This window comes from Columba livia, chromosome 2 (assembly GCF_036013475.1).
Source record: "Columba livia isolate bColLiv1 breed racing homer chromosome 2, bColLiv1.pat.W.v2, whole genome shotgun sequence".
NCBI classification, from domain to species: Eukaryota; Metazoa; Chordata; class Aves; order Columbiformes; family Columbidae; genus Columba; species Columba livia.
In genome coordinates, this window is record NC_088603.1 from 19,758,033 (window position 1) to 19,784,090 (window position 26,058).

At 55.2% G+C, this 26,058-nt stretch overlaps 2 protein-coding genes across 2 annotated transcripts in view; one reads left to right on the top strand and one right to left on the bottom strand.

The window, feature by feature from the left end:
* The window catches only part of LOC135578422 (uncharacterized), a 53,477-nt gene extending 46,577 nt beyond the window's left edge, over nt 1-6,900 (top strand). Inside the window, exon 7 of the transcript XR_010469980.1 lies at nt 36-6,900. The gene's annotated coding sequence lies outside the window, so the exon portion shown is untranslated. The remainder of the gene's footprint in view (nt 1-35) is intronic.
* A 10,511-nt stretch (nt 6,901-17,411) lies between these two features.
* On the bottom strand, nt 17,412-26,058 carry PTF1A (pancreas associated transcription factor 1a). Its single transcript, XM_065050778.1, has 2 exons — nt 18,047-26,058; nt 17,412-17,931 (listed from the first exon to the last, which is right to left on the bottom strand). Exons 1-2 carry the CDS (start codon nt 18,669-18,671, stop codon nt 17,729-17,731), a joined length of 828 nt encoding a protein of 275 aa, XP_064906850.1. The 5' UTR covers nt 18,672-26,058; the 3' UTR covers nt 17,412-17,728.

Below are 26,058 nucleotides of genomic sequence, written 5' to 3' on the forward strand. Positions count from 1 at the left end.
ACTTCTGAACTGTCTTCTTTCTCTACTTTCTTCAGCCTCTAATGTGTACAGCACCCTGCTAGTCTTTTGAGACCAATCTGGAGACTTTCTTGACTGACTGTCACCTTCTTTCTGACACCATTGCTGCAGTAATTTCCACCTGAGTTTTTCACAGATGATGAACATAGGAAAAACAGGCATAATCAAGCCTGTGATGCTTTGGTTTTCCAAGTGCAAACTACAACTCCATCTCATATCTAGGTGCCAAATGTTATTTAGCAGTCTTCATGGTCTTTAGCTTATCGAAGTCTCAGGGGAAGAGGGAAGCTATGGAGCTTCAGACAAAGCATAACAAAGCACAAATGCATTTGCATTTCAACCTGGTCAAGAACTCATGGAAAATCTTCTCTGTTCTCTTTTAACAAGCCAGAAGCACATTTCAGCTTGCAGAATAGTAACATGGACTTATTTTGATTCTTCAAACCTATCACTCTTACTGAATATTGGCTGAATGAAGAAAAAAATGTAGATTTTTTTTTTTGAGATACTGAAAGGTGATCAGCTAAATTGTGACTGTTAAAGTAGAAAGAAACCACACCTTCAGCAACAAGGTTGTCGGATTTGCTGGTGGTTTGAAAGAAATGTTGCCAGCTTCAGTGGGACAAAGTGGAAGACTAAGGAAAACAACATAATTGAGAATATTCCTATTTCTGAAATACTTCAACAACTGTTCCCTTAACAAGACCATTCTGTCTGCTCATCTTGTTCTGATGATGCTCAATGTTTATATAATATTACATAAAAATATTTATAGCATTCATAGATACTTGGTAAATGCCTGCTCTAAGCTATTTTAGACCTCATATGTACCCAGGTTCAAAGTTAAGAGTTCAGGTTAGTTTTGGAACTTGTTGGAGTAGACAAGGTGACCAGCTGGGGTGGAGCATGGATTGATCCCACTGTTCACAGGACCCGCCTTTGGCATATGGCAGTCTAGAACATGAGATTTTAGTATGCCTTACTCTGATCTTATCATTCAAAGCAGCAAAAACTATTTTTCACTAAGTGGTAGTGGGAAATGTTCCTGTAACCTGAATTTCTTCTCTAGAAAATGCTTCTAAGGTCTGAGAAACTTTGAGTTTCTATATGCCAGGGACCAATTTTCTTTGATGTTGTCCTGTGTTTGGCTTTCAGCACTTTTGAAATGAAAAAAATAAAACCCAACCAAACAAACAAAAAGGCATTGGTTAGTTGAACAAGAATATTCACTGCAGCATCAATGTTACTGAAAGGAAAATATTCCCTAGAAGAGAGAAGATTATTAGAAACAAAGTTCTTGATTAATTTCCTTTAAAGCAATCCTAACCCTGATCCTTTAAAATTATTTTAAAATAGTTAGAATAAATTCATCAGTTCAATTATGCAAAGGAGTATGTTGAAAACTGTGCCTCAACAGAAGATTTCTCCAACATATAGTGATGTTTTGTCTTCTGCACAGAGCATGATATCTTTCTCATGAATAATTGATTAGATTGCAGAGGTAATGTCTGCATGCATAACTGAAGCTATACAGAAATAATTGTTCTAATTAGCAGTGCTATATGTCATTCCACTTACAGACCTGTTCTGCTGGGTGATGTTGCCCTACAGGTTCCCCTCAAAGAGGATATGGGATATTCTGAAGGAATCCTTGATACTTTTAATTACTCTTTTGCCCTGTGAAGTCTCTTCTTGACAAGTGATAGACTCTGTGTAATATTCTGTAGTAACTTACCTCACCTGTGCTTCCATGTCTGAGTGAATTATTGGAAGGTGTCCAGTCTATTTGGCCATAAGGATTTTCTGTTTGCACCTCTACACGCTCTCTTGTCATAGATACTGCTGCTGGTGGAATTAATAAGACATGAAAAGTACTAATTAAATGAGCAATATTCAAAGAAGAAAAAGAAAAACAAACAAACAAAAACAAACAAACAAACAAACTAGTCTCACCTCTTCCAAATTTTCAGTATTGACCTTCCTATCTTTAATTGCAAGATACACTTGCAAAATGCTTTACCTTTCCTCTTTCATGTAATTATTGCCACCGGCTTTCTGTGAAGATTTAACATAATCAGCTGTGGTAGTGTGATAGTATGCACGGATAGAATTAAAGTGGTGTAAGTGGCTTCTTTGCAGAATGTCCAATTTCCACGTATGTTATTGCTGAAGTATTAATACATGATGCTCCATACGGGATGACAATCCCAGAGTCCTTATTCAATACTGACTGCAGGAGATTTCTCTTGATATGTGGAGTTTAAAGAGGTGCACTGCTTGGAGTCACAAACTGTATGAATGCATATGTATAAGCACACACCAAAAGAAGAAAGTTATCAGTAACTGTTTGTCTTCAGATTGATTTATTTCATGTGCATATGCAGATCCTCATGGTCCAACCCACCCTCCTACCTCACCTCCTCAGTCCTCTGAAGACTTAAAACAAACAAGCAAACAAAAAACCCCACCACACAAGCAGACTGTTCTTTCCCAGAGCTTATGATCAGTGTGAGTCAGGGATGAGGAAGGGGCTTCCCTGCCTCCCCAGTCTTGAGCTCTTGGGTTTGTATATCTATAGTAACAGATAAACTATCTTAATGAACAGGAGCAATAAATAAGTACTAGTTAGAAAAACAGAGGTTATTAAAATAAGATTTTTAACTACTAAACACAGTAGATAGTCTGTCCAAAACTGGGAAAGGATTTACTCTTCCATTAATAGAAAAGTTTGCTTGATTTGCTTCTCATCAGATGTTCAGGGAGAAAAACTCTGTTATGTTCCAAACTGAAAATACTATGTTTGAGCTTTCCAAGGGAATATACTTGGGACACTTCTACCCCAGTTCAAGAAATAAATGTCCATACGTTACAAATGCAATTGATTTTTTAATTATGAGGTTTATGTCAAGAATAACAAGCTAGGATTTCTTTTCAAGAGACTGGAGCTCTCGTAGCTGGTGCAAACATGAATAAATGCTTTAGGTATATTATTCTTATTTAAAATATCCTTGATTCATTTTCTTGCAAGCTGTCAATTTATGGAAAGATTTTTACATCAGTTCATACATTTTCATTTACTGAAATTAATGTGAATTTCTTTTCTAAAATGGTGAAATGTATCATTTTGATGACACTGGCAAACAGTATGAAAATTAGAAGTTTCAGTGCTCCCCATCAAAGCACCAGTTAAATCATCTCCTGGCTGCATTCACATACCTGTGGAGAAATCCAGTTAACTGCTTATGCTGAGGTAGAATTAATTGCAGTAGATCTTAGGTGGATGCATTATTTGGAACTTTTTCAGACTGGAAAATTGTTCTTAAAAAAAGAAAATTGCACAATGCTTTAATGCATAAATTGTTCTGTGAATAAATAATAATAATAAAAAAAATTTAAAGCACCATCCACCTTAATGGACAGTGAATTACAATAAAACACTGTATTGTCAGGGAGAGTTAAATTCAGGAGAATTAAATAAGATGCCAGCTGTAAAACATCAGGCATAGACAGGTACACAGACTGTCCTGAAGTTACCTCCCTCCCTTCCAAATTGAACTGGTGCACTAGGGAAGACGCTAGGTCTACCCTGCTATTGGGGGACGGGGTGAGGGGGGGGGGCGGGAAACGTTGATTGCACTTCAGTCTGCAACGGGATTGCTTTTTTAGCATGTGTACTGGACGATATGGAAACGATAAGTCGATGTAAACACAAAATGTGAGTCACTGAGAGCATGGATTGGTTTAGAGTGCTCTGGGCATTTTCTCTGGAAACGATTGCTCCTATTAATAACACGTCGATGAGCACAGACTCTCGGGAGGGAACGAGACACCTGTGAACTTCAACCCACGTTCAGCCCCGTGTCCTGTCCCTGCTCCAGACAGCTGCCGGTGGCCGCTCCCCCGAGTCCGCCGTTCAGCACCAGGACACGCTCCGCGCCCGCGGCCGCAGGCCCCGGGGTGGGTTTGGGCTGAGCCCGGGGACCCACGGCCTGGTGCTCCCGTCCTTCCCCCCGGGGACCGCTGTCCGCCCCTGACAGACGCCGTTTCGGTCTCAAATAGACGGCCAGGCCGCGGGCCCGGAGCAGTGTCGTTCTGGCGGGGGCAGGGGGACCTTCTGCAAGGGATGCCCGGGGGCTCCTCAGAGCGGGGTGACTCCAAGATCTTAACTATATTTTCCCTTTAAAAGCGCCAGATAGACATAACTAGTAGGCATTGCAAGGCAGTTGGACTGGATGACCTTTGAAGGTCCCTTCCAACTCAAACTATTCTACGATTCTGTAATTCTATTCTATGTGACAGCGTTGCCTAAATGCTCTTCCCAAGTCTGCACCTTGGTGCTTGGCTGTGCCTGGCTCTGTGAGGCAGATGAGTGAGTGTCCAGTCCCCACAGTCCCCATGGCCGTTGACAACTGGGCCTTTCACAGACAGCAGCAGTGCCGGTGAAGGCACCAGGTTCCTCTGGCGTAGTTCCTCACCACAGACCTGCTGGTATCCAAAGAAACATTTGCGATTTTTTTGTCTTTCAGTTTTTAAAGGTGGTCCAAATTACTTCTTGCAGATATTTAAAAGAGTATTATTGAAATGGATATTCGATTTGCTTGGCAAAAACTTGGCAACATTCATCCAGCTGAGCACTTCAGCTTGCTCATACCTAAGTGGTCTGTCATGTGGATTGGGTCAAAGCTGAGAGTTTTCTCTAGGTTTTATTTGTTTTGGTTCGGTTTGGTTTGGTTTGGTTGGTTGGTTGGTTGTTTTTTTAACTTCAGTCCCACTTGGGAGCAAAGAGGAATATCGGAAATGTATAAATCACAGCATTAAAAAAATACGCATATAATAACTTGGATGCATTAGGTCAGGAAATACTGAAAATCCGCACCTAGAGGCACCTCTCAACAACTGAAGGAACATGTCCAGGCCCCAGGATCCCCCACAGACTTTTAACAAAGTGAAAGAGCTCCACTGGGTTCAGTCATCCCTTTACAGGATAAATCATAAAAGTAAAGCTGTGAAGTCATCCCAACCAGGTTCTGGTAGGTGGACTGATAATTAGCACTGTACTTATAGGCAGAAAACTCCAACACTTGTAAACTCTGTTTCACTTGAATCTGCCATTCAGAAATGATGATGCATAAGGGTTCCACCTTTAGGAATGGCAAAAGGAAGTGTGCAACACTGGAAGGTGAGGTTTTGCCACAATATTTACTCTCTTCTTTGTTTGAAGATGATAAAACTGAACACCTAACACATCTATGCTTTCCATTGTATAGCATCCACTGCTGTTGATTTTTATGTACTCAGGGAGAGTTTTCTCACAGTCCGGTGTTTGCATCTATTGACTTTGTAATCTGTAGATAGACTCTTAATGAGCAGAAAAGACAAGAATCTCAGAGATAAACCCTTGGAATAACAGTAAGCCTTTACAGCTTGTCAGTAGGAGAAAGCTCAAACATAAATATCTGGTTTACAGAAGTAACACAACTTATTTTGGTAGATTACATTGTTTCTGTTTCAAATTACCCTGTCAATCGAGGAAAAAGAGGTTAAGAGGTCATATTTTTTAAAAAAAATGCTTGAAAGGGGTCTTTCAAGGGATTTTTTCTAAATTTCTACCCCATACTCAATTACTTATTTGTGATGGTGCATAAGCTGTACTTTCATGTCAAAGATGCTGATTTTGTTGAATTTTGTCTTACAAATCCCCTCAAATGGGCAGAAACCCCCTACACGCAGCCTGAAGTGTGCTGGTTTGCCCCACACAGTAGTTCCTGACAGGTTTTCATCACATCTTCATTTCAAGTTTGGTTTTTTTTCCACGTTGGGTAAAGGCTTTGTTGTTGTTTTAAGTCACTTTACTCCAGACTAGAGGATGCAAAAGCGGCATGGGCTTCTTAAGCAGAAGTGAGGTCAAGTTTGAGAGTCTTCTGTGTTGAGAACTTTTAAAATAGTTATTACTCAACAAACGGTGGGGAGGGAGAAGGATTAGTGTTTAAAGTGTTGAGGCAAAAATCCCCTTGGCCACAGCGGTGCTTGGCACCACTGCCGAATATCGGCACAAGCCCTCATGTGAGCCTATAGACGGAAGATGAACCCTTTTGCTTCTCCCACACCCTGTACGTGCCACCACTCCCGTGGCGGCACCCAGGGCAGGAGTGGACCGGTCCCCCGGTGTCCGTGGAGCTGGCGGGAGACACACGGCGCCCGCGGCCAGCCCGCCGGGCCCCCCGCCGCGCCCTCCGCCATCGCCCGGGGCTAGGCTGCGCTCCGTGTGGCTGCGGGAGGGCCCCGGTGAGCCCCCCGGCAGCCCACGCGTGCCGCACCGTGGGTCTGGCGGCCGGAGCCCAGGCTTGGCGCAGCCATCGCGGAGGCGGCGGGCAGGCACCGGGGCCCTGGGGCTGCCACTCACCGAAGGCGGGGAATGCACACGACACGTCGTGCCTCAGGCAGAGGCTTTTGTGGGCCCGTGGGTGGTTTTACCCAGAGAGCAGTCTCTGGACCCCGGGGCGGGTGTTTGCCATCACTCCCGTCCGCCCCGTCCAGCGCAGAGCGGGGAGGCGGAAGCTGTGCCGGCGGTGTCGCACGCCGGAGACGACTTTATCAGCGGCGTGTGACACGCGGGGACGGAGGAGTGGAGCGTCCTCGCCGTGCGCGGAGCGGCCACGGCCTGAGAAGAGCGGCTGCTCGGCCCCGCTCCTGCCCGCCGCTTCGCTTTTCCAAGGCCCTCGATTCCCCGGCAGCCGGCAAGACGAATAAATTACAAACCCGCATTTAATGTTAGTGACTCTTTAAATGGAATTTTTCATTCAAACTTTGTCATTAAAATAGAAAGGCCTTTTGGTTGTGACCATACAAGCATAATAAATTGTATATGTTTGCGATACTGAATGAATCTTGCCCATATGCTGCACTGCAAGGCTACATGAATGAAGCATTTACCAAATCAGGCCCACCACATTAAACAGAAAAACAATCTTTATTCATGGTAACTTATCAGTTTCAATTAATCAACCTCAACAATAGAAATTCTGATGTGTTCAAGCAACTTGAAAGCAATAGGTCATCTCCCGGGCAGCCATGTTGTGTCTTTGTGCCTATGGTTTCAAACAAAGCAACATCTCCAATAAATGTACATCCCCACACACAGATGTGTGTGCCTATATGTGTATAAACATCTAGGCACGCCAAGGGCCGTAGTATACACCTACGGCTGTACGTTGAAGTGTTTATCTTTTTGTCATACAAAAAGTAATTGTTTTCTAGTATTTTTTTGAGCTCTGCAAGTTTAAACAAAAGAAAAGAAATTTCCATTGGATGACCATCCTTTCAGTTTCTCTGCTGCTATGTGAATAGCATTGTGCAAACCATTCCAATGGTATTGAAAAGGGGTAACCATTGGTTTGATTTGGTTACACGGTTTCGTAAAGAGCTCCCTCCCACTGCCTTAGGGTCTGTGAAAGGTCCGTGACCTGTTTAGAACTGCCAAGTGAAATGTCATGTCGCCCCTCCCAAATGGGAGTATCTGCATTCATTTGATCAGTATAAAAAATGATTGGGGATGGCGAGATCAGGGCTTTTGAATTGCAATTTATAGCAGTTTACAAAAATGCACATTGTTGGAAAAGAAAACATGGAAGTGTTTCTTTCTAAATTGCATTACCTGTGAAATGTCATTAGTCTTTTTTTAGGATATCGCATCCTGTTTTTTATTATCTCAGAGAGGGACTTAAACCAAGAGGTTGGGTGTTTGCTTGAGATATGAACGCATACCGCCCTACCTATAGCTGCCTGCGAAGTTTCACGATCAGCTGCTAGAGGAAACGCTTCCCAGGTTGTGTTCATATTTCTGCTGTCATCGCTTGGTGGTACCGTGATTTTCACGAGATCTTGCCGTTTTAGTGAAATGACACGAGGCTGCTGCTTTCCGGGAGGAAGGTTTGCTCGAGTCCGGGGCTCAGCATCCTCCTACCTCCCGTCGAGCGCTTTGACCACTGCCGCCTTGTCCGGGACAGATTCACTGAACGCTTAATTTGTTACTCTTGCAATTGTCTTCGCCGCCGTGCACCTTAAAAGGAGGGGGAAAAAAAATAATAAAAAAAAAAAGGAACAAAAAAACCACAACCAAAACACCAACACAACCCATAGAAAAAAACCCACCACACGCATACAAAAAATACAAGTACAACACACCACGAAACATGAGGGAACGGTTACACTTATTTCAAACTATCAGCCCTGGAACTTGTTGAGTCTCGCACACCGTTTACCCCGGGGGGCTGGCCGGGTTGTCCTTTCATCCCCCCCGAGCGGCCAGCGCGGTGGCCGGGGGAGAGGGTACCCGGGCTGAGTGCCGGCCGGTCCCTCTCTGTCCCTTCTCCGCCTCCGTGCCCACCGTCGTCCCCGCATCTCTCGGCATCGGTTTGGAGGTGTCAGCGCTGCCGGTCATCGCTGTCAGTTGTTGGGCCGGGGTGGGGTGGGGACTGCTGGGTCCGGCCCCACCGGGGCTACTCTGGGCGCCGTGTGGGACAGACAAAGGGTCTGTGGAGAGGAAGAGCGGGGACGCACGGGTATGGGGGACAGGTGAGAGGCAAAAGCGGGGGCTGAAGCTTCCGCAGGTCTGCTCGGGACGGTGGGAACCCATGGCTGGGCTTGGGCCAAGTCCCGAGGGCGGGGACCTCTAGGAATGCTAGCGGTGGGGCCGGGGGCTGCTCCTCTTCCTTCAGGTGCTGGGATGGATGGCGAAATACCCCCCATCATCTCGCCCCTTCGCCGGGCAGGTGTCCTGCTGCCAGCAGCGCAGGAGGTGGAAGCTTCCTCTGAAAACATCATCCTGCCCTCTGGTCCAGCTCACCACGGCCTTGGCCCAGGGCCAGGTCTCCCTGGGACTCGCCTCCAAGACCTAGACCTTGTCTTTAGGTGCCCAGTGTTGCTTGGTTAAAGACGAAAGCTCAATAAAATATACCCCCGCGTCACTGAGCCTCAGGAGTGGGACCTCCATGGCGTTCCACTGCCACACGGACCCCGGGCAGGTCCTCGCAGGCACATGGGGCTGCAAGGGCAGCGTGTGTCCTTATATCCGTGTGTCCCTACTTGGGCTGATCCGGATCCAGAAGAGTTGAGGTGTCGCCGAGCAAAAGTTTGACCCTATTTCCACGTCTGTGTTTACTGAGTCCCGGCAGAGATGCTCTTCGTAGCTGTTGCCCAAGGCTGAAACGTTTAAACGGGGCAGATAAATTATTAGGAGTAAAAGCCTTGAGCGGCTTAATTGGGAAAAGCGGTCCTGGTTCCAACCAATGTCCGTACAATTGCACACTGCAGTCCACCATTATTCGAGCTTCATCTACTATGCACTATATACCACCGTCTCCAAAGGATTGTTGCCCTAGAAACTTGTTTTAAATCTCCAGCTATATATCAACACCTTGTTTTAGCAGTCCTTGGCTGAATTACAGTTACACAGTTTGGCGCTTCTTTCAAATTTCCTCCCATCAGTTTGGCCAAAGAAAGGAATTTTTCTCCTTTAGAAATGAATTGGCTTAATTAGTAAGTAGATTAATGGCAATTGCTGGTGAGTTGGTTTCCAGCAGAGTTTCACCAGAGAGGGTTAATCGGAGTCAGGTCTGGAATCTTTCCCAGAACTGGCTGCCAGCCATTTCCGTCAACCAATCAACCCCGTAAACAAACGCGCTATCCGCTGAAATAGAGTTTATTTCTTACTGTCATCCCGCTGGAGTCATTTCCCTAAACAGCCGCCACCTCGCAGTGGGTTTGAAATGGATCACCCTGAACGCGGGGCTGCTAATTTCCAGCTATTTCCTCAAAGACTTGGAAGTGTTTCCCCGGCAAGAAAAGATTTGTTGGGCCCATCAGCATTCGATAAACATGTAACCTGCTTTCATCAGCCTCCGGCTGAGATTTTTCTCTTCCAAGAAGTTGATAATTTGGGGCAAAAACAATTAACGTCACTGAGCGATCCAAAATTTTTTTCCAAAGCCACTGCCTCAAACACGGGGCAAGCAAGAAAAACATCAGCATAGACTTTGACATCTTTTTCAGCCTTTCCACTCATTTTTTTCTATACCGATAAAACGCATTCATACTTCGACTTGCAGCTGCATTAGTCTTGAAAAAAAAAAAAAAACCCTGCTGAGAAATGCATATAATAGGAAAAACAGATCGGCTGGACAGCAGCGTAATTAATGCCAGAAAGGGCTGAGGCCGGTTTCATAGTTTGTCTTTTGAGGATATCAAGACGAGACCTGGTGAAAAATGACGCATGCTTTAACACTTCAGAAAGCTGGCAACTAGCAGAGCTTCCCCCCTCCGCCCCTCCTTTTTTTTTAACTTTATGCCTCTGAACAAAGGGGTCGGCAGAACTAGCTAGGTTGTAATGAGTTCTGTGTCCCTAGCACATTAAGTGCATCATGGAAACATATTGTATCGAAATAGTTTGGAGGAGAATACTGGGGATGAAAGAGAAAGGGTGCTTTGATCAGCTCCCTGGGGTCCTGAGTGCGCGCAGACCGACTTGCAAGGACTTATTCAGCTCCAGCGAGACACACTTACAACGCCATTCAAAGAAATTTGCATATCTGTAATTTATCACATTTGTCCCCAACATTTTTGCAAGGTAAATAAAAGTTGGCTGAATAAAAAATATCAATCATCACAGAGCGAGGGAGGGCGAGAGCGGGAGCAGGGTGAAGTGTTTGTTTAACCAGACTCAGTTTGGAAAACTTGTGCTGAACGCGGGGTAAAACCCACCCCGGAGTGTTTCGCACAGTTTATTTCAAGCCGGCGACCGCGTGTGTGTCTGCGGCCGAAGCTCCGCGCCCCGGCCCGGCCCGGCCCGGCCCCGCTCCCACCCCACAGGGCCCGCAGCTCCGGCACTCCGCGCCACCCCGCGCAACACCGTGAAGGGCCCGTCCCCTCGGTTCGCTTCCCGGCCTCCGCAGGCCCCCGCAGAAAGCCTGGCAAAACCCAAGTGGACAAGGGGAAGGGGGAAGTTAAAAATCTAACGTCGGGGACGGTCCCCATCAAGGGCCCCGCGCCGGGCCTTGCTCAGAATCAACCGCCGGCGGCGACACCGCCACCGGCGTCTTCAACTTGACCTTGGCGAGGGTTCCGCGCCTTCGCCTCATCTGTCACCCGCGACCAGTGACAGTGATGCATTTCGCGGCATTGTCGGGGCAGGGCATGGGGAGAGCCGTCGGGGACGGGATGGGACGGGATGGGCTGGCCGCGGATAGGGCGCTGTGTCTTCGGGCGGTGGCGGGGAACAAAAGCCATAGTAAGACGCCTGTGCGGCTAATTCCGTGAAAGGCGCGTCCCAGTCCCCCCCGCGGGAAGGTCAGTGTCGCAGGCTGCGCTCCGCCGAGGGGTGCCGCACGGCTCCCCGCATCCCCGGCCCCGCCAACCACGCCGTCGGGGCGCGACTGCGGCCGCTTTTCCATCCTGCGTGTGCGCCCGGTGCTGACACTTCCGCAGGGCTCTGTGCTTTCCCCTCTTCCCAGAACTCCGCCGAGCCGAGGCCACCGGCGGCGGCCATACACCAGCGGGCATGTCCGAGCCCCGCCGGGACCCACAGTGGCTGTCCCCGCCCGTCCCATCGCGTCCCTGGCTACTTCTCTCTTCTGCGACGCGGGACAGCTCCCCGTGGCTTCGCCCGTGTGGGGGCTGGAGCCGTCGGGGGTGCTCGTCCCGCCCCGAGGGTGTCCCCTCAGCCATCCGCGAAGGAACCGTCTGCCTCGGGGCCGGGCAGCAGCTCTCGCCCGGGAAATCATTTTTCCCGCGGCCGGAGCGCGGGAGGCTGAGGCGGTGAGCGGCTGTCTGAACCGTCTCCGGTCCCCGGCGCACTCCGGGGGCAGGGCAGCCGTGGGGCCGCCCGGCGGAGACGTTTTCCGGGATAGGAAGCCACCTCCGCCCGCCCAGCGGGAGAGGAGCTCCTTGGCGGCAGAGAACTCCCCTCCGCCCGCTCTTGCCACCGCGCCCCACGGCGGCAGAAGGCTTGTGGCTCCGTCGGGACGCGGGGCGGCGGCGGCCGCGTGCCACCCCCCGTGCAACCCCTCCGCGCTGCCTCCCCTGGGGAGCGGGCAGCCTCCGCCCGGTGAGGTCGCGTGCTTGGGCCGCGCGGCTGCAACCGGGAATCCTGGAGAGGCGATGATCGGGGGGACCTGGGAGGCCGTGGCCTGTCCAAGCCATGCATGGCAAGGCCGGACAGAGCGGCCGGAGCCTCTTATCGCCCCGGGGCTGCCCCGCGGGGCACCCCGAGAGGAGAACGTGCGGCGGGGCCGAGCCACCCCTGCCCTCTCCAAGTCGCTGGGCATTACAGGTTGCGCAGAGCAGGTGCACGGGGAGAACGGAGGGACTCAACGGGTCGCGGCAGAGGGCGGAGGCAAGGGGCGCGGGGGCCGGAGCGAGCAGGGGGGCGGGCGCTACCGCGGTGCTACCCGGGGGCCCGCTCCGCGCTGTCCGGGTGGGCGCCGCGCCCGTGGCCGGAGAGCCGAACGCTCTCTCTGCAGCCGGCGCCGCCGCCCCAGGGGCCGCCCGGGGGTGGCTCCGTTCTTCTTGGCGGGGTTGCTGCCAGACGGGACCCGGCGGGTCTGCCCGGCGGCCCCTCGCTAGCCAGCCCCCCGGGGCCGCCCTCGGCGCGGCCGCCTCTCAGCGACGGCCCCGCCGTCGTTCCCGGGGGCGCCCCGCAGCCGGGCCCCCTCTTGGAGACCTCCATGCGCAACGCGGGCCGACAAGCGGGAGAGCCCCGCCGCCACCGCCCGCTGTCGCTCGCCGGGACCTCGACGGCGGCGGAGCCTCGGCGGGGGCTGCGGCCGGGAGTCGCCCCCGGCTCGGGGCCGCCCCTCCCGCCTCCTCCGGGCTGCGGCGGCCGCGCGGGGAGCGGCGGGGAGCGGCGGAGCGCACGCGCGCCCGCGCGGGGTTCGGCCCCGCGGCAGGGCGCGCGGCAGCGCGGGGCCCGGGGCAGGAGCGGGGCCGGGGCGTGCGCGGGCGCGGGGCGGCGCGGGAGGGGCGGGTATCGGCGGCGGGGGGGCGGACACTCCTCCGTGCCCGCCGGGGCGGCCCCCAGGCGCGGCGGCGCGCTCGTCCCCGCCGGGCGGTCTCCGGAGAGGACAGCGGCGGCCGGGCGCGCCTCGCCTGCAGCCGGAGCCATTCATCCCCCGCCCCTTTGTTCGGCCCGAGAGTAACGCTGTGAATTAAAAGAAATGACAATATTTCGTATCTGCTCGCCCGGCCAGAAGAAGGGCCCTTGAGCCTGGCAAAAATCAGGCGGATCATTCATCGTGCCACCCCGCACCTGTGGGCTTGGCATTGAAAACCCCGCGGACCTCTTCCTATTAAACTTAATTATTCCCCCAAGGCGCACAATGGTTGAAATGGAGCAGGTTGGAGTCTGTTTATTGGTCGTAAATGTTTTTCTGAAGATCTTCTGAATCTCATTGTTAGCTCGTTGTTTGAGGCTGCCCTCTTTCTTTCAGACGAGAGTAGCCTTGGACTTTTCAATTTTCAATCGTAACATCTGCTTAATCGTACGGATCAAAATATGGAGACACAAAACATATGTAATGGTTGATTTGTTAAATCCTGGTAATGAGTTATTAACAAGGGAAAACAATAGGGCAGGATGGTGAGAGCCTTATGGTAACAGAGTCACTTTATGTAACGCCTGACGTTTCCCTTCTTGATAAATGGAACTAAGGTCTGAGCGCCAGGTGATAGCAAGAAAATCAATGTCTTTAGGGGCCGGCACCGAGACTTTTTTTCTATGTGAAAAATTAGGAGACATAAAATTTAATTGGCTGATCAGGGGAAAGCAGTGGTCTTAAGTTTAATTGCCAGTAGGCTTAGCGAGGGAGACAAAACAAGATTTGGGCCTGTTTGTTTGCTTGCATCCCAGCACCGAGTCCAAGTGTATCGTTGAAAATGTGTTTTATTATAACACATGTCATGCTTTACAGTTCCCATATTGTGTAAAGACAATAGTTAATGGTACATTAAAGACAAGCAAACCATGCCAACACGTCTTGGACACATTGTAAGGGCCTCTCTCTTTGCTTGCTTTAGGCAGCTGCAGTCCAGGACCCAGAAGCACAAAAAGAACAAGTTTGAAATACCAGGTGCATCCGAGAGAACCACGACAGGGATTGATATGTTATAGCCCAGGACATGAACCTAGCAATAAAGATATCATTGCGATTGTTTGCGGCTTCCACGCCATGTAAAGCTGGAGGCGCCGAAGCAGGCTGCTTTCTGGCAGCGAAGGCTCTGCCTCCCCGGGCTCCCCCGGCGCCCTCCGCCAAACCCGAGCACCTGTTGGCCAGACCCCGGCCCCGTCGTGGGAATCGCCTCCCGCCCACGCTTCCAGGTCTCGGCAGCGCGGTTTGTTGTGGAGTTATTTAGGACCATTCCCACCGGCTGCGGGATGCTTTGGAAAGCGGGAGGTTTACCAGGGGACACTCAACTGGTGTTTGCTCGACCTCGCAGCTGGTACTCGGTGCCAGCGAGAGATGCGTGAATGAAAGAGGGATGAGATCCCGGGCTGGGGAGGCTTCACGCCCCGCGCCTCGCAGGGCGCTCGTCCGACTGCCAGCAGATGAGAGGCCCTGGGAACCGCGGCGGGACAGGTTCACAGTGCCCGTGGCAGCCCCTGCCTGCGCACAGCGCTGCTGAGGAGGCACGCACGCCTTCCCATCCCCTTGCTGGCTCTTCAGACCAGCGGACTGGTGCCTCCAGTATTTTGGGCTTGGGTGGGGGTTTTTTTGTTGTCCTTATTAAAAAAAAACCTCAACATATAATTTGAGTGGGAGATTGTGTGTTTCAGATAATTAAATTGTCTTTTCACCTAGAGCATCACGAGTGACGGGTAGTCCTGGGAGGACAGAAACAGCCCGCACACCCAGAGCCCGCACCTCCCTCCTGTGAGACTGTGGGAAGCGAGTCGCCCGCAAGTGCCTCTAACACCTCCCCCCCCCCGCCGCCCTCCAAGCGGCTCTGGGAATTTCCCCCTCTTTTTTTCACGCCTGCCCCACTTTGCAGCCCCCGTGGCGGTGCCGGGCCGCCAGGTCGGGTCGGTCCTGGGCCCCGGACGGGCCTCCCCCGTTCCCCGGGGGCGCCGTCGGGGCATCGCGGCCGCGGAGGGGCGACTCCCGCAGGGGCCGGTGCGGGATTTAGGGCGGATGGCGGAGGCTCCTGGCGCAGGGCAGGAGCTGGGGGGAAGCGGGGAGCCGCTGTCCAGGGCACGCCGAGGGGCAGCGCTGGATGGGGCAGCGATCATCTCGATTCCCCCGCTCAAGGAGACGAGCGGGGGAAAGCAGCTGGGAACGGGGGCTGCGTGACTGTCAATCACGCCGGCCCCACGCTGGTCCTTACCGCGCCCAGTCGTGTTCCCCATCGGCAAACCCCCCCAAAGCTGCCGCAAAAGCTGCGAGCCAAGCTTGCGGGAGCCTCCGGGTCCCGCCGGGTCCCTTTGGCCCGGGAGACCTGCATAGGCGCTTTCCTCCTACTCTGTGCGACGGGATTTTGTCGCAAGAGCGCGGCGCTGGGGTGAATGGATGATGAGTCAGTCAAAAGGAGCTGTCAGTCTCTTTGAAGGTTGCGTTTAAAGGGACTTGCCAAGTCAAGACGGGAGAGTGACAAGATAGAGACCCTGGTGTTTTACATGCGAAGGCCGGCTCTTCCGCTTCATCTGCACCATACTAAAGGATGTGTTGAAGCATTGAATCACAAAAAAAGTGGCACGCCAAAGAAAAGGTGCCACATAACAATGATTGTAGTGTTTTAATTGTGGAGGACCGCATCACCAAAGCCAATTGAGACGGACGGGACTATACACAGAAGGGAACGGTACAACACTTCCATAACTTATAATTAAGCTGAAGTCCGACTAACATTTGACTTTCTAATGAGTGTAATGAGATTACATGCCTGATGGAAGCATTTGTGCAAAAGCGACTTTCTGTGTTTAATGAGGTCCTAATACAGGACAAGATCGAATTATAGGTCGGCTCTTTTTTTCGCCCAAAGGGCCCCGTTTAAGTTCAATGACACCGGTGCCGCCCGCCTCCCGCCCGCTGCCGGACAGGGCGAGGCTCCCAGCCGGGCAGCATCACCGGCAGCCCAGGACAGCACGAAAAATGAGCAAATAAATAAGCAAAGCACCCCCCCGCCCTCGGCCCGGCCTCGCCGTGTTTGTGTGGGTAAGTAGCTCCTCTAATTGCTATTGGAATAGATCCATGCCATCCGCGCTAGGGAACTAAATGTGTCTAACTAGGTTAATGCAATTAGCATGCATGCAACATATTGCTCCCACTTTGCGGCAGCTTTGAAAAAAAAAAAAAGCAACCGAGGGAGCGGGAGAGATGTACAGTATATGATGAGTAATAATTATACCTTGGCTCACCCGGGCCGTTCCCATCCGCCTGGGCACCGCGCGGGGACAGCTCTGCTCCGGCCGTGGGCCGGGCCGGGCATCTGGGGCTCTCCCGGGGGCCGAGCCGTCGAGGCTGAGCCGCGGGTGCCACGGGAAAATCAGCACCTGCAGCGCCGGTCCAAGCCCCTCGCCCCAGCCCCGAGTCGCCCCCCCGCCCCCGCCGGTAGCACTTGCAGCCTCCCGGCCCTGCAGGCCCCTACCGCCCCCTCCCCTTGCTCCCGGGCAGGTGCAGCCCAGCTCTCCCCCCAACCCCCCCGCCCCAGCAGCCGGGCACGCTGAGCTGGGGCTACCAGAGAGACTCTGCCACCAGTTGCACGATGGCTTTGCTATCTCCCCCCGCCAGCCCCCCAGCGGCATCCCCAGGGCCAGTGGTGCGGGGGCTGTTTGCCAGGCGCGGTCGGAGCGCGGCCCGCGGAAGGCTGGGAAGCCGGCGAGCCCCAGCGCAGAGCTGCGCACCAGCAAGGACCAAGGCTGCCTGACCCCCAGGCTGGTCCCCCCTCCTTGGCACTTTTGGGAAGAGCTTTGTCCTGCTCCGGGTAGCGCAACCGTGGAGGCGGGGCTGGGGGAGCAAGGCAAAGACGAGGGCGGAGGAACCCTCTCAAGGTTGGTGTTTCGGGACTCGGGTCTTTCATCTGGAAACCGCGAGCAGAGGCACTGAAAGGAGGGAACCTCCTAGAGATAGACAAAGACATCAGTTGGAAGCAGTTCAGGAGAGGATGTCAAAAGGGGTGGAGAGAAGGAGACAGCGTCTCCGTCCACCCCCCAGCTGCATAAAAGCAGCCGGACCCGGGGACAGGGCAGAGCGGGGACGGCACCTGAGTGGAGGATGCCGGCCGGGATGTGCTCCTGCCCCGCAGGGCCCCGGGGCTCACCCCGCCTGCCTAGGGACCGGGCCGGGCTTTCACTGCCGCGGGATGTGGTGAGGCTCTCGGCAGCCGCCTCCCACAAACACACTGCTCCACAAGTTACAATCCGGGTTTATTATTAACAAACGCAGGAAGAGTCCACGTGCAGTAATAAATTATTTTCCCAGGTTCTGGCATTTTTTTTCCCCAAAAAAGGTGCTGGCGGAATAAACCTATTGCATTTTAAAAAATCAGGATAAATTATATAAATTATACATTAAAAACAGACGATTCTACCTCATTATTACTACTCCATAATAAATAGATAAATAAACTTGATTGCCCTTAGAGTCTGGATCTTAATATACATTTACAATATAGGTCTCTACATACAGCATGTACAGGGAGGGGCGAGGGCCACCCGCGCGGCACCTCATGCCATGAAGTCGAAGGGGGGCTCATTCTCGATGTCATTGAGGGACGGTTTGTTGTTCACCTTCCGCGGGTCCTCGGGTGTCCACACTTTGGCTGTCCGGATGATGTTTTGTTCCTTGAGTTGCTTTTCATCAGTCCACGACAGTGAGTGACCGGCCAGAGGGGGGAGTCCGTAGTCGGGGTCGCTCGGGGAGGGAGATCCTGGGGGACAGGGGGAGAAAGGCAGAGGGTTACTGCTGGGGCCGGCATTCCTGCGGAGCGCGGAGCCGGGCCGCGCCGGGACGGGCTTTACGGAACAGGGCGAGCCGCCACTTACTTGTGCCGCGATGGCAGATGATGATCTTCTTGGGCTGGCTGGGGCTCTCGCTGCTGGCGCTGCGCAGCGGCAGGTCGGACTGCACCAGCTCGCTGAGGAAGTTGATGTAGCCGATGGCCAGGCGGAGCGTGTCCACCTTGGAGAGCCGCTTCTCGTAGGGTAGGGTGGGGATGTGCGAGCGCAGCCCCTCGAAGGCGTCGTTGATGGACTGCATCCGCCGCCGCTCCCGCACGTTGGCGGCCTGCCGGAGCTGCTGCAGCTCCGCCTCGGAGCGCACCCGCCGCCGCCGCTTGGCCGAGCCCAGCGCCTGGAGCCGCCCCCCGGGGGACAGCAGCGCCGCGCCCGCCGCCCCGCAGCACTCGTAGGCGAATCCGGGAGAGGAGGGCGACGGCGGGAAGGTGGCGGACGGCGCCGGGCAACGGTACCCGCCCTCGGGATCGCCGCCGTCGCGGTAGTACTCCTGCAGCTGCCGGCTGAGGAAATCCACGTCCGTCTCCAGCAGCCCGTCGGCGGCCAGCGCGTCTCGCGGGGGCGGCTCGCGAAAGAAGTCCTCCTCGTCGAAGTAGGGGGGCGAGGAGAAGGCATCCAGCGCCCCGGGGAAGTGCTCCAGCAGCACGGTCTCCATGCTGCGCCCGGTCCCGGTGAGGACGAGACGGGACGGGGTGGGACGGGGCGGGGGACAACCCCGCCGGGACGCACTTCCAGCCGCTCCCGCCGGCTCGCTCGCCGAGCCGCCCCGGCGGCGACGGAGCCCCCGCCCCTGCCCTGCCCTCCCTGCCCCTGGGTGGCCGGGAGGCCGGGGCGCTTTCCCGCTCTCCGGGGAGGAGGCCGGAGCCGGCTGGCGCGGCGGGCCGGCACGCGAGGAGTCTTATAACGACATCCCTGGGCGCGTGCCGCTGACCGCCCCCGCCAGCCAATCAGCGTGCGCCGGGGAGGGGGACTGCGGGGGGGACCGGTCCCCCCGTCGGGGGACACCGCGACGCTCCCGCCGGCCGAGGGGCGGCGCCGAGGCGGGGACCTGGGGGAGCGGGCGGGCCTGACGGTTACCCCCGCCCGGCCCCGTCCGGCCCCGCCGCCCAGGGACGAGCCCGGAGCCCGTGGAGCCGCTCAGAGCGGCGCTCCCCGCACGTCGAGCGAGGAGGCCCCGGTCCGCCCCTGCATTTCTCCGCACCAGCCGCTGACCGAAATGGGCGCATTAGCAGCGACCAGAGGGCGGGAGGCGACACCCCCGCGCTTCTCCCCCCAGAACTTTTGCTGGACTCCCGGGCCCGCCAGCTCCCGCCAGCGGCAGAGCCGCTGTCGTAGCGGGCGCAGGATGGATCGATGGCGCGGGGTTTCTCGCTGCGTTTGAGCTGAAGACAGTTCTACAGTAATATCAAAATAAGTCCTTGTGCCCGGCTGTGCGTTGATTTTGACCACATCGGGCCCTGTTGCGCTTTTCCTTTTCCCACTGCCATTGCCCTCTCAAGACAAGTTCTTTTGGCAGTGGCCCTGTTAATAATTTCCTAACTGACTCTCACTGATTAAAGCCTTAAAAATTCTCACTGGGGTGAAATGGATTACCCAGCAGATTAGAGGAGGATTATCTCTGTCATTAGCGCTGCAATAGTTTGTCCGGCAAAGTCTGTCGAGGTTTATCGAAAGTGACTTTCCAGTGTGCCACCAGCACAAGCAGAGATCAAACCCCGAGTGGAAACGTATCCCACTCTATCAGCAGAGCAAGACAGGGCCAGCTCCAGGCGAGTAATAAATGACTCGACTTCAAAGCCGCTAACAACGCCGTGATAACGACAGTGAGACGCGTGAGTCACGGGATGAAACAAAGAGCTTTGCAAGAGCCACTTATTGGAAAGTCCTGCCTGCAGACAGACCACGCGATAAAACGAGCAGGGAAGGAGGAACCTTTCGTGCGAAGGCCCTGAGGTTCCGCTGCCACCATTCTGGGACGCGGAAACGAAGGGAGTCACCCCATGGAGAGGCGACGCTTTACCGTACTCTGTGGCCCAAAACTGGCCGCAGTACGTAGATAGGGTCTCACGAGTGCCGAGTGTGGGGTATAACCCTTCCCTCGGTCTCCTGAACTGTGACCGTGTTCATGCAACCTTGAGATGCTGCTGGCATCCTGTGCGGCCAGGGCACACAGCTGGCTCTCGCCCAGCTTGTTGCCCACCCGCCCTTCCAGCTCCTCCAGCGGTGCTCGGCGGGGACCCCTCCGAGCCTCACGGAGCACAGCGGACAGGAAGCCCCTCGGTCCTCCCAACCGTAGCTTGGCAGGAGGGATCTTCCGTCCCCGGACCGCTCCTCCCTAACAGCTCTGACCCACCGAGCCGAGGCACCCACCTGGGAGAGCAAACACAGCTTCGGCACTTGCAGACCGTGCATGGGAACTGTGGGGCTTCCCTTTCCCCGCCCCGGGGCTCGCCAGGGGCCCGCGCTATGCCCTTATGCCGCGGGCATTCCCTGAACCCTCTTTTGCGCTCTCAGCCCTGGCAGGGTAGGTGCGTGGGGGATCCGCAGCAGCCGGGAGTGAGGCGCTGGTGGGACGGCAGGGACCCCCCATGGAGAGTGGAGGGGCGGAGGACCCCGGGGAAGCCCACGATCCCCCGCATCCCCACGGCCCCCAGGGGCCTCCAGCGCAGCTACAGCCGGTCCCAGAGTCGCGCTGCGCAGCCGAAGCGCGGTCCCCACACCCCTGTGCCATGTCACCCGTCAGTAGCCCGGCCCCTAGTCCTGTGCAGACCCCGGGGGACAGGAGCACGTATCTGGTGCTGCTGGCTCAGCTAGGGCACACCTGGACGTGTGCCCCGTCCCTCCTCACCGCTGCCCCGCGGACCGCGGCTGGGCGGACCGGGCATGCCGGGCAACACTGAGGTTGGAGAATCTCCTTTTTTGAAAGCAAATGAGCCAGTTCCTTCCCTTCCTGCCTGGCATGACCTTATCCGGGATGAGTGCAGCCCGAGAACGAGCGCTCTGTGTGAAGGCGTCATATCTGGAAACACATGTATAAATTTCTCAGGCATTAAACCCTCTCGGATCTGTGTCGCTCTTATCGCGAAACACCCGAAAAAAAAAAAAAAAAAAAGAAGAAAGCAAAACTAAATCTTAACAACATTGAGGTGATTTCGGGGGGATTTCCTTGTCACAGGGCTGGCTCTGTTCCCTCTCCTACATGCCCAAGGAGTCATCAACCATGGGATGGCGAATCCTTGCTTGTGCCACTCCGGCTGGAGCCGGGCAATTCAAAGCCGATGAGCGAACTACGTCGAGTGGCGCCTGTCACTACCGCACCCCCTCGATACACACTCCACACACTCCGACGCTGACCCACGACCCGCCTACAGCATGTTCCCCAGGTCAGACAGACCAAGCGCTGCCAGATTCAGAGGGGGAGCACCCCTCCCGAAAAAGACTATTTTCCCTCAAAGCCTCTGCCACCAGCCTTCTCCCAGAACAGCTCTTCGACCACAAGTCTGTCCCTGTCCCTACCCTTGTCCTTGTCCCTGAGGGCGAGACAGGCACAAGGGCATTTATCGTTAGTGTGTTGGTGAAGCATCTTCCCGAGGACCAGGTCTGAAGTCTTCAAGAGGTGATAGGGAAGGAGAAGTAGGATCTCCGCTGTTGATCTAAGGACTGTCTGTGCTCAGAGAGGCTGGGGGAGCCCATGCCCGGAGACTTCCCCCCTTCCCCAGGCGCTGGACGGGCAACCGTGTGCCCTGGTCCCACTTTGCTTTGGCGAACCTTGGTACTGCATATCCGGGGGGAGCCCTGCCGCGCTAGGCAGGGAATGTCACACTGTGGAGGCGGCACAGCAGCAGCACACAAGGAAGCAGAGGGATTTTTCGGGAACCCACTGTTTCCAAACTACTGGGGACTCAGAGCCTCTCTTGAAATCCTTCAGACCTAGCAGATCTTTGGAAAGTTTGCGTGTAGCCCCCCAGGGGAGATAAGCGATACGCGGGACGCATCTCGTACAGACTGCCCTTCTCCTTCTCGCCGGGCACGGCTGGGACTCTGCGTGTGCGCCGGGGTGCGAAGGCAATGAAACATCGCTCCCCGCGGCGCTCGGTGCGACGCCCGGCTCAGGGGCAAAAGCGGTCCCCGCCCTGTGCCGAGTTCAGCCCTTGCAGCAACGACGGTTTTAAAGATGAACGATTCCAGTCTTGTACTTCGAGAAATTAGTACGGACCGTCCCCGAAGGAACTGCCTGAGCTGCCGGAAGTCTCCTCTCTGGTTGCTTAAGACATTACGAAAAGGAAACTTGCGAAAACCAGGATCCGGTACCAGCGCAGGCCTGGCCACGGCAACTCACCTGGGCCAGCACCGCTTGTGTCGCAAACGCCTTTCTTTCAATATTTGTCTTGCCCGGGTGTCTCACCCGCCTCCCTCTTGCACCCCAGGAGGGCTAGCGACGTGCTCAGGACAACGACACCACCCCGCACCACTCTTCAGCAAAGAAAATACATGACTAGCGCCTGACACTTCGTTATTTCAATTCCCCGAGGGCAGGAACCAGTGAGGGGGGCTCCAAAGGGCACACCGCCTTCCCTCCAGAGCCAATGATGACACGAAAAATCTACCTGGCAGCCTCCTTCACGGGGACCAGGAGTCGCTAAAGGTTTAGAGATGGAGTGGGAGATGGGGACAGGGCAGTGTTGCATGCGGGATCTGGTCCACCAGCCCTCCGTGGGTCCACGCAATGTCCCCCGTCGGGGGCATAATGAGAGGACGCGCAGCCTTATATCGAGGGGACCCTGAGCGCCCAGGCTGCTGGGTCCTCCAGCCCCTGTCTCTGCCGGAGTGCTCGGCGCTGTACATGCCGCGGCCCGAGGAGTCCGAACTTTCACCCAGGGATGCGCCCCGATCCTGGCTGGGAAGGCGATGAGGACCTCCTCCGCGGGTGAGCGGCCCCGCAGCAGCGGCTCTGCTTCTTCAGGACAAAAAGAGCGCCCTGACGCCCAGCGCCCAGCCCTTCCCAGTGACAAGATTCATTTCGGGGTCTCTCGGGGCCGGCCAGCGGGAGCAGTTTCCCCTCCCGCCGGCGCTGCAAAGCGCGCACGACACCCGGAGACGCTCTGGCACGAAACGTGGATGGAAACGGCCCCTCCCGCGTTCCGACTTCCCCAGCGCCGTCGGCGCTTAGCACGGCGGGCCGTGCCGGAGGGTTCGGGCCCCGGCGGCATTCGCATTTCCCAGGGATTTGCCCCGACTCCGACAGACACCTTTTCTATCCGTACACCCATACGTCTGGCTGCCTTAGCGGCGAACGGGGCGACAAGCCTCTCCCTCCGGTCACCCACGCAGAAAAAAGAGACCGGGAGCTGCTCCCCAGTCCCTCCGACGGGGTATAAGCCCCACGGTGATAAGCAGTAGCGCTCGTCCTCGTTGCCGCTTCGCGCCCGCGGAGCCCCCCGGGAATGCTGCGTGGGGAGTGCAGCCCCGCGCTGTCCCCAAGCGGGAAGAGGCAGCCAGGCGCCCCGCTGTCCCCGAGCTCCCCCGCCGCCGCCTCCAAAGTCCCCCATCCAAACGTTCCTCCGCTTCTCCTTTCTGCTACGTTTTGCCCTCACGAGTCAGGAGACGGAAAATGGGTAGAAGGTAGATAAGTGAGCAGACGCGTGGTCTGAGGTAGTGAAGAGCCAGAGGTCCAGTCTTCTGAAATAGCTACAAACTTGTGTCGTGCTCCAGAATAACGAAACGCATTAGCTAAAGCTAACGTAAAGCCCCAGGTCCCCCAAAGAGACGTCCGTCAGGTTTCCCATTCAGGCCTAAAATCCAGCTCCTACTCTTACATTACCTGCGTATTTTTCCTAAGTCTAATTGCTGATCCAATGCCATGAAACCACAGGCATAGAAAGCCAACCAGCGAGAGTCCCCCCCTTCCTGCTTTCAGGCACTACGCTATTTTCTCAAATCTTCGTGTTCACCCTGTCAGAGTTTTGTTAGAAAAGAGGTCGAGGATCCTAAAAATCACAGGGGGCAAATACCGAATATGGCCCTATTTTCCTCAAGATTATAAAGCCAGCTTCTATTTGCATACTTTGGTGTGCTGAACTCTTTCAGGGATGCAAATTTTGATGCAGGAGGCTTTTAAAAGACGAATTCGTTGTTGGGCCAACATCTATGTAAACGATATTTTACCAGGGAAGGATTAAAAAACCAAAACCAAAAACAAAAACCAAACCGTATTGCGACTCCTGATTTCAAATGGTACGTTATTGAATTGAAAAATATAGCGTCTTCTCAGGTCAGTTTACTATTGGAAAAGCGTAATTTAAACTAAGCTTTGCTCAGTGCAACGTTGGGGATTGTGTGTTTCCTGCTAGTACACTTTTATACAACTTTCCTGCTCTGAAGGCGAGGGGTGAAGACCCGCACGCCTTCCTGGGGCTTCAGGTTGTCCCACCGCACGCCTGACCCCGGGCAGGTCTGCGCGCTGCCAGGCACCGGAGCCCGAAGCCTGCTTTGCAGAGACGCCTGCGGGAGCTCTTTTGCTTCCCGCGGGCCAGCAAAGCCCCACCAGCCTTCATCGCCTCCGGGTTGTGCCCTGTAGCACCCCTGGCCCCCGGAAGCAGGTGCCCGGGACCCGTGCGGCCCTGCGGGCGGCACCCCCGGAGCAGGGACTCGTTGGGGGGTGCGGAAGGAGCAGACCTGTCCGCGGCGATCCCTCCCCTTCCCCCGCGGCCACGTGGGACCCATCAATAAGGGGGGGAGAAGCGCTGCCCCCTCGGCATCGCTGCCGGAGCGAGCGCGGCGCGGCGGCGGCCCCACAAAGGCGGCGGGGCGGCCCCGGGACCTCGCACGCCCGACGGAGTGGGAGGCACCTGCAGCCGGGGTCGGCTCGGCTGTGTGCACTCCCCTCCGAGCTGGTACCTGGGCGCTGGCCTGGTAATGCAGCATAAACAGCCTCCTTTCAGGCTCTTTCAAGCCGAGATCGCGGAGGTCACCGTGTCTACAAACCCCCCTCTGTCGGCCGCTCGGGCCGGGGTGCCAGGGCGGCAAGCTGGAGAGCAGGCACAGCCCATGGGAATCCCAACACTTGTGCCGCCGGCTCCCCCGGCCCGCCCTTCTCCCCCGCTCTCCCTCCCCGAGAAGCCGCTGAATGTAACAAATGAGCTGCAATCGATCTACGGGCACGGGGGAAAATCAAATTATATGGTGCGGCTGGGCGGCCGCGGCCGGCAAAAGGTGCGGGCGAGCGGCGGGCGGGCTGCCGGCTTCGCTCCGCCGGAGCGCAGGGGCTGCCAGCCCCAGTCCCGCTCCCAGAGGGCTCAGGCACGTTCGGCTTCGCCTCCCGCTGCTTGAAGGGGCCTGAACCTCGCCCGCCACGCCAAGGCAGGAGGTTGCCGGCTGCGAGGGGCTCACCCCACTAAACGCGTCTCTTTGCAGGTTGCTCGGCGTGCGGAAGCGCGACCAGCTACTGCAAAGCACCTGAAGGGGGACAGGATGGGGGGACTTCAGCAAAGTCATGCATCAAAGGTCTGTCCTCTCCTTCTGGTGCTACTTTCAGGTGTCCTCCCTGAGCCCCTCTCCCGAGCTTGGCAAGGGGAAGCAGCCTCGCTCCCGGCATCGGTGCCGCTGAGCCTGTCCCGCACCTGCAGAACCACCCGAGGGACGCACCGCCCCAGCGAGAGGGGAGACAGGCATCCGGCAGCCTGGACGGGCAGCACCGGCCGAAGCTGCAGGTTGTGAGCAGAACGGGTTCGGACAGCGAGCTCGTACCTGAGCCCTTCTCGCGCCCCCCAGACGTGCGTGTGGTGACGGCTCCGCTTGGGAAAAGCCCCGCGCAGGGCCGGCGGTTGTCTGCGGGTCCATGGGAATCTGGCCACTTGTGCCGGCCGCAGCCGGGAGGGGGCTGTGCTTCCTTGACAAAAAGAGACACAATTAAGCAAAATGCTCAATGAACATTATAAATGATGTGCAATCGCCTCGCAGATTGCTTAGCAAATCAAATTATATGGTTGCTCACGGATGATTTCCATGTGGTTTAAAACGCAAACAGGTACTTTCTGATTTTT

What these genes read in the sequence shown, in the direction of transcription:
- PTF1A (XM_065050778.1), bottom strand. Translation starts at nt 18,671, where the DNA reads ATGGAGACCGTGCTGCTGGAGCACTTCCCCGGGGCGCTGGATGCCTTC. An exon ending in CATCTGCCATCGCGGCACAA is followed by an intron (nt 17,932 to 18,046) that starts GTAAGTGGCGGC and finishes CCTGTCCCCCAG; the next exon opens with GATCTCCCTCCCCGAGCGAC.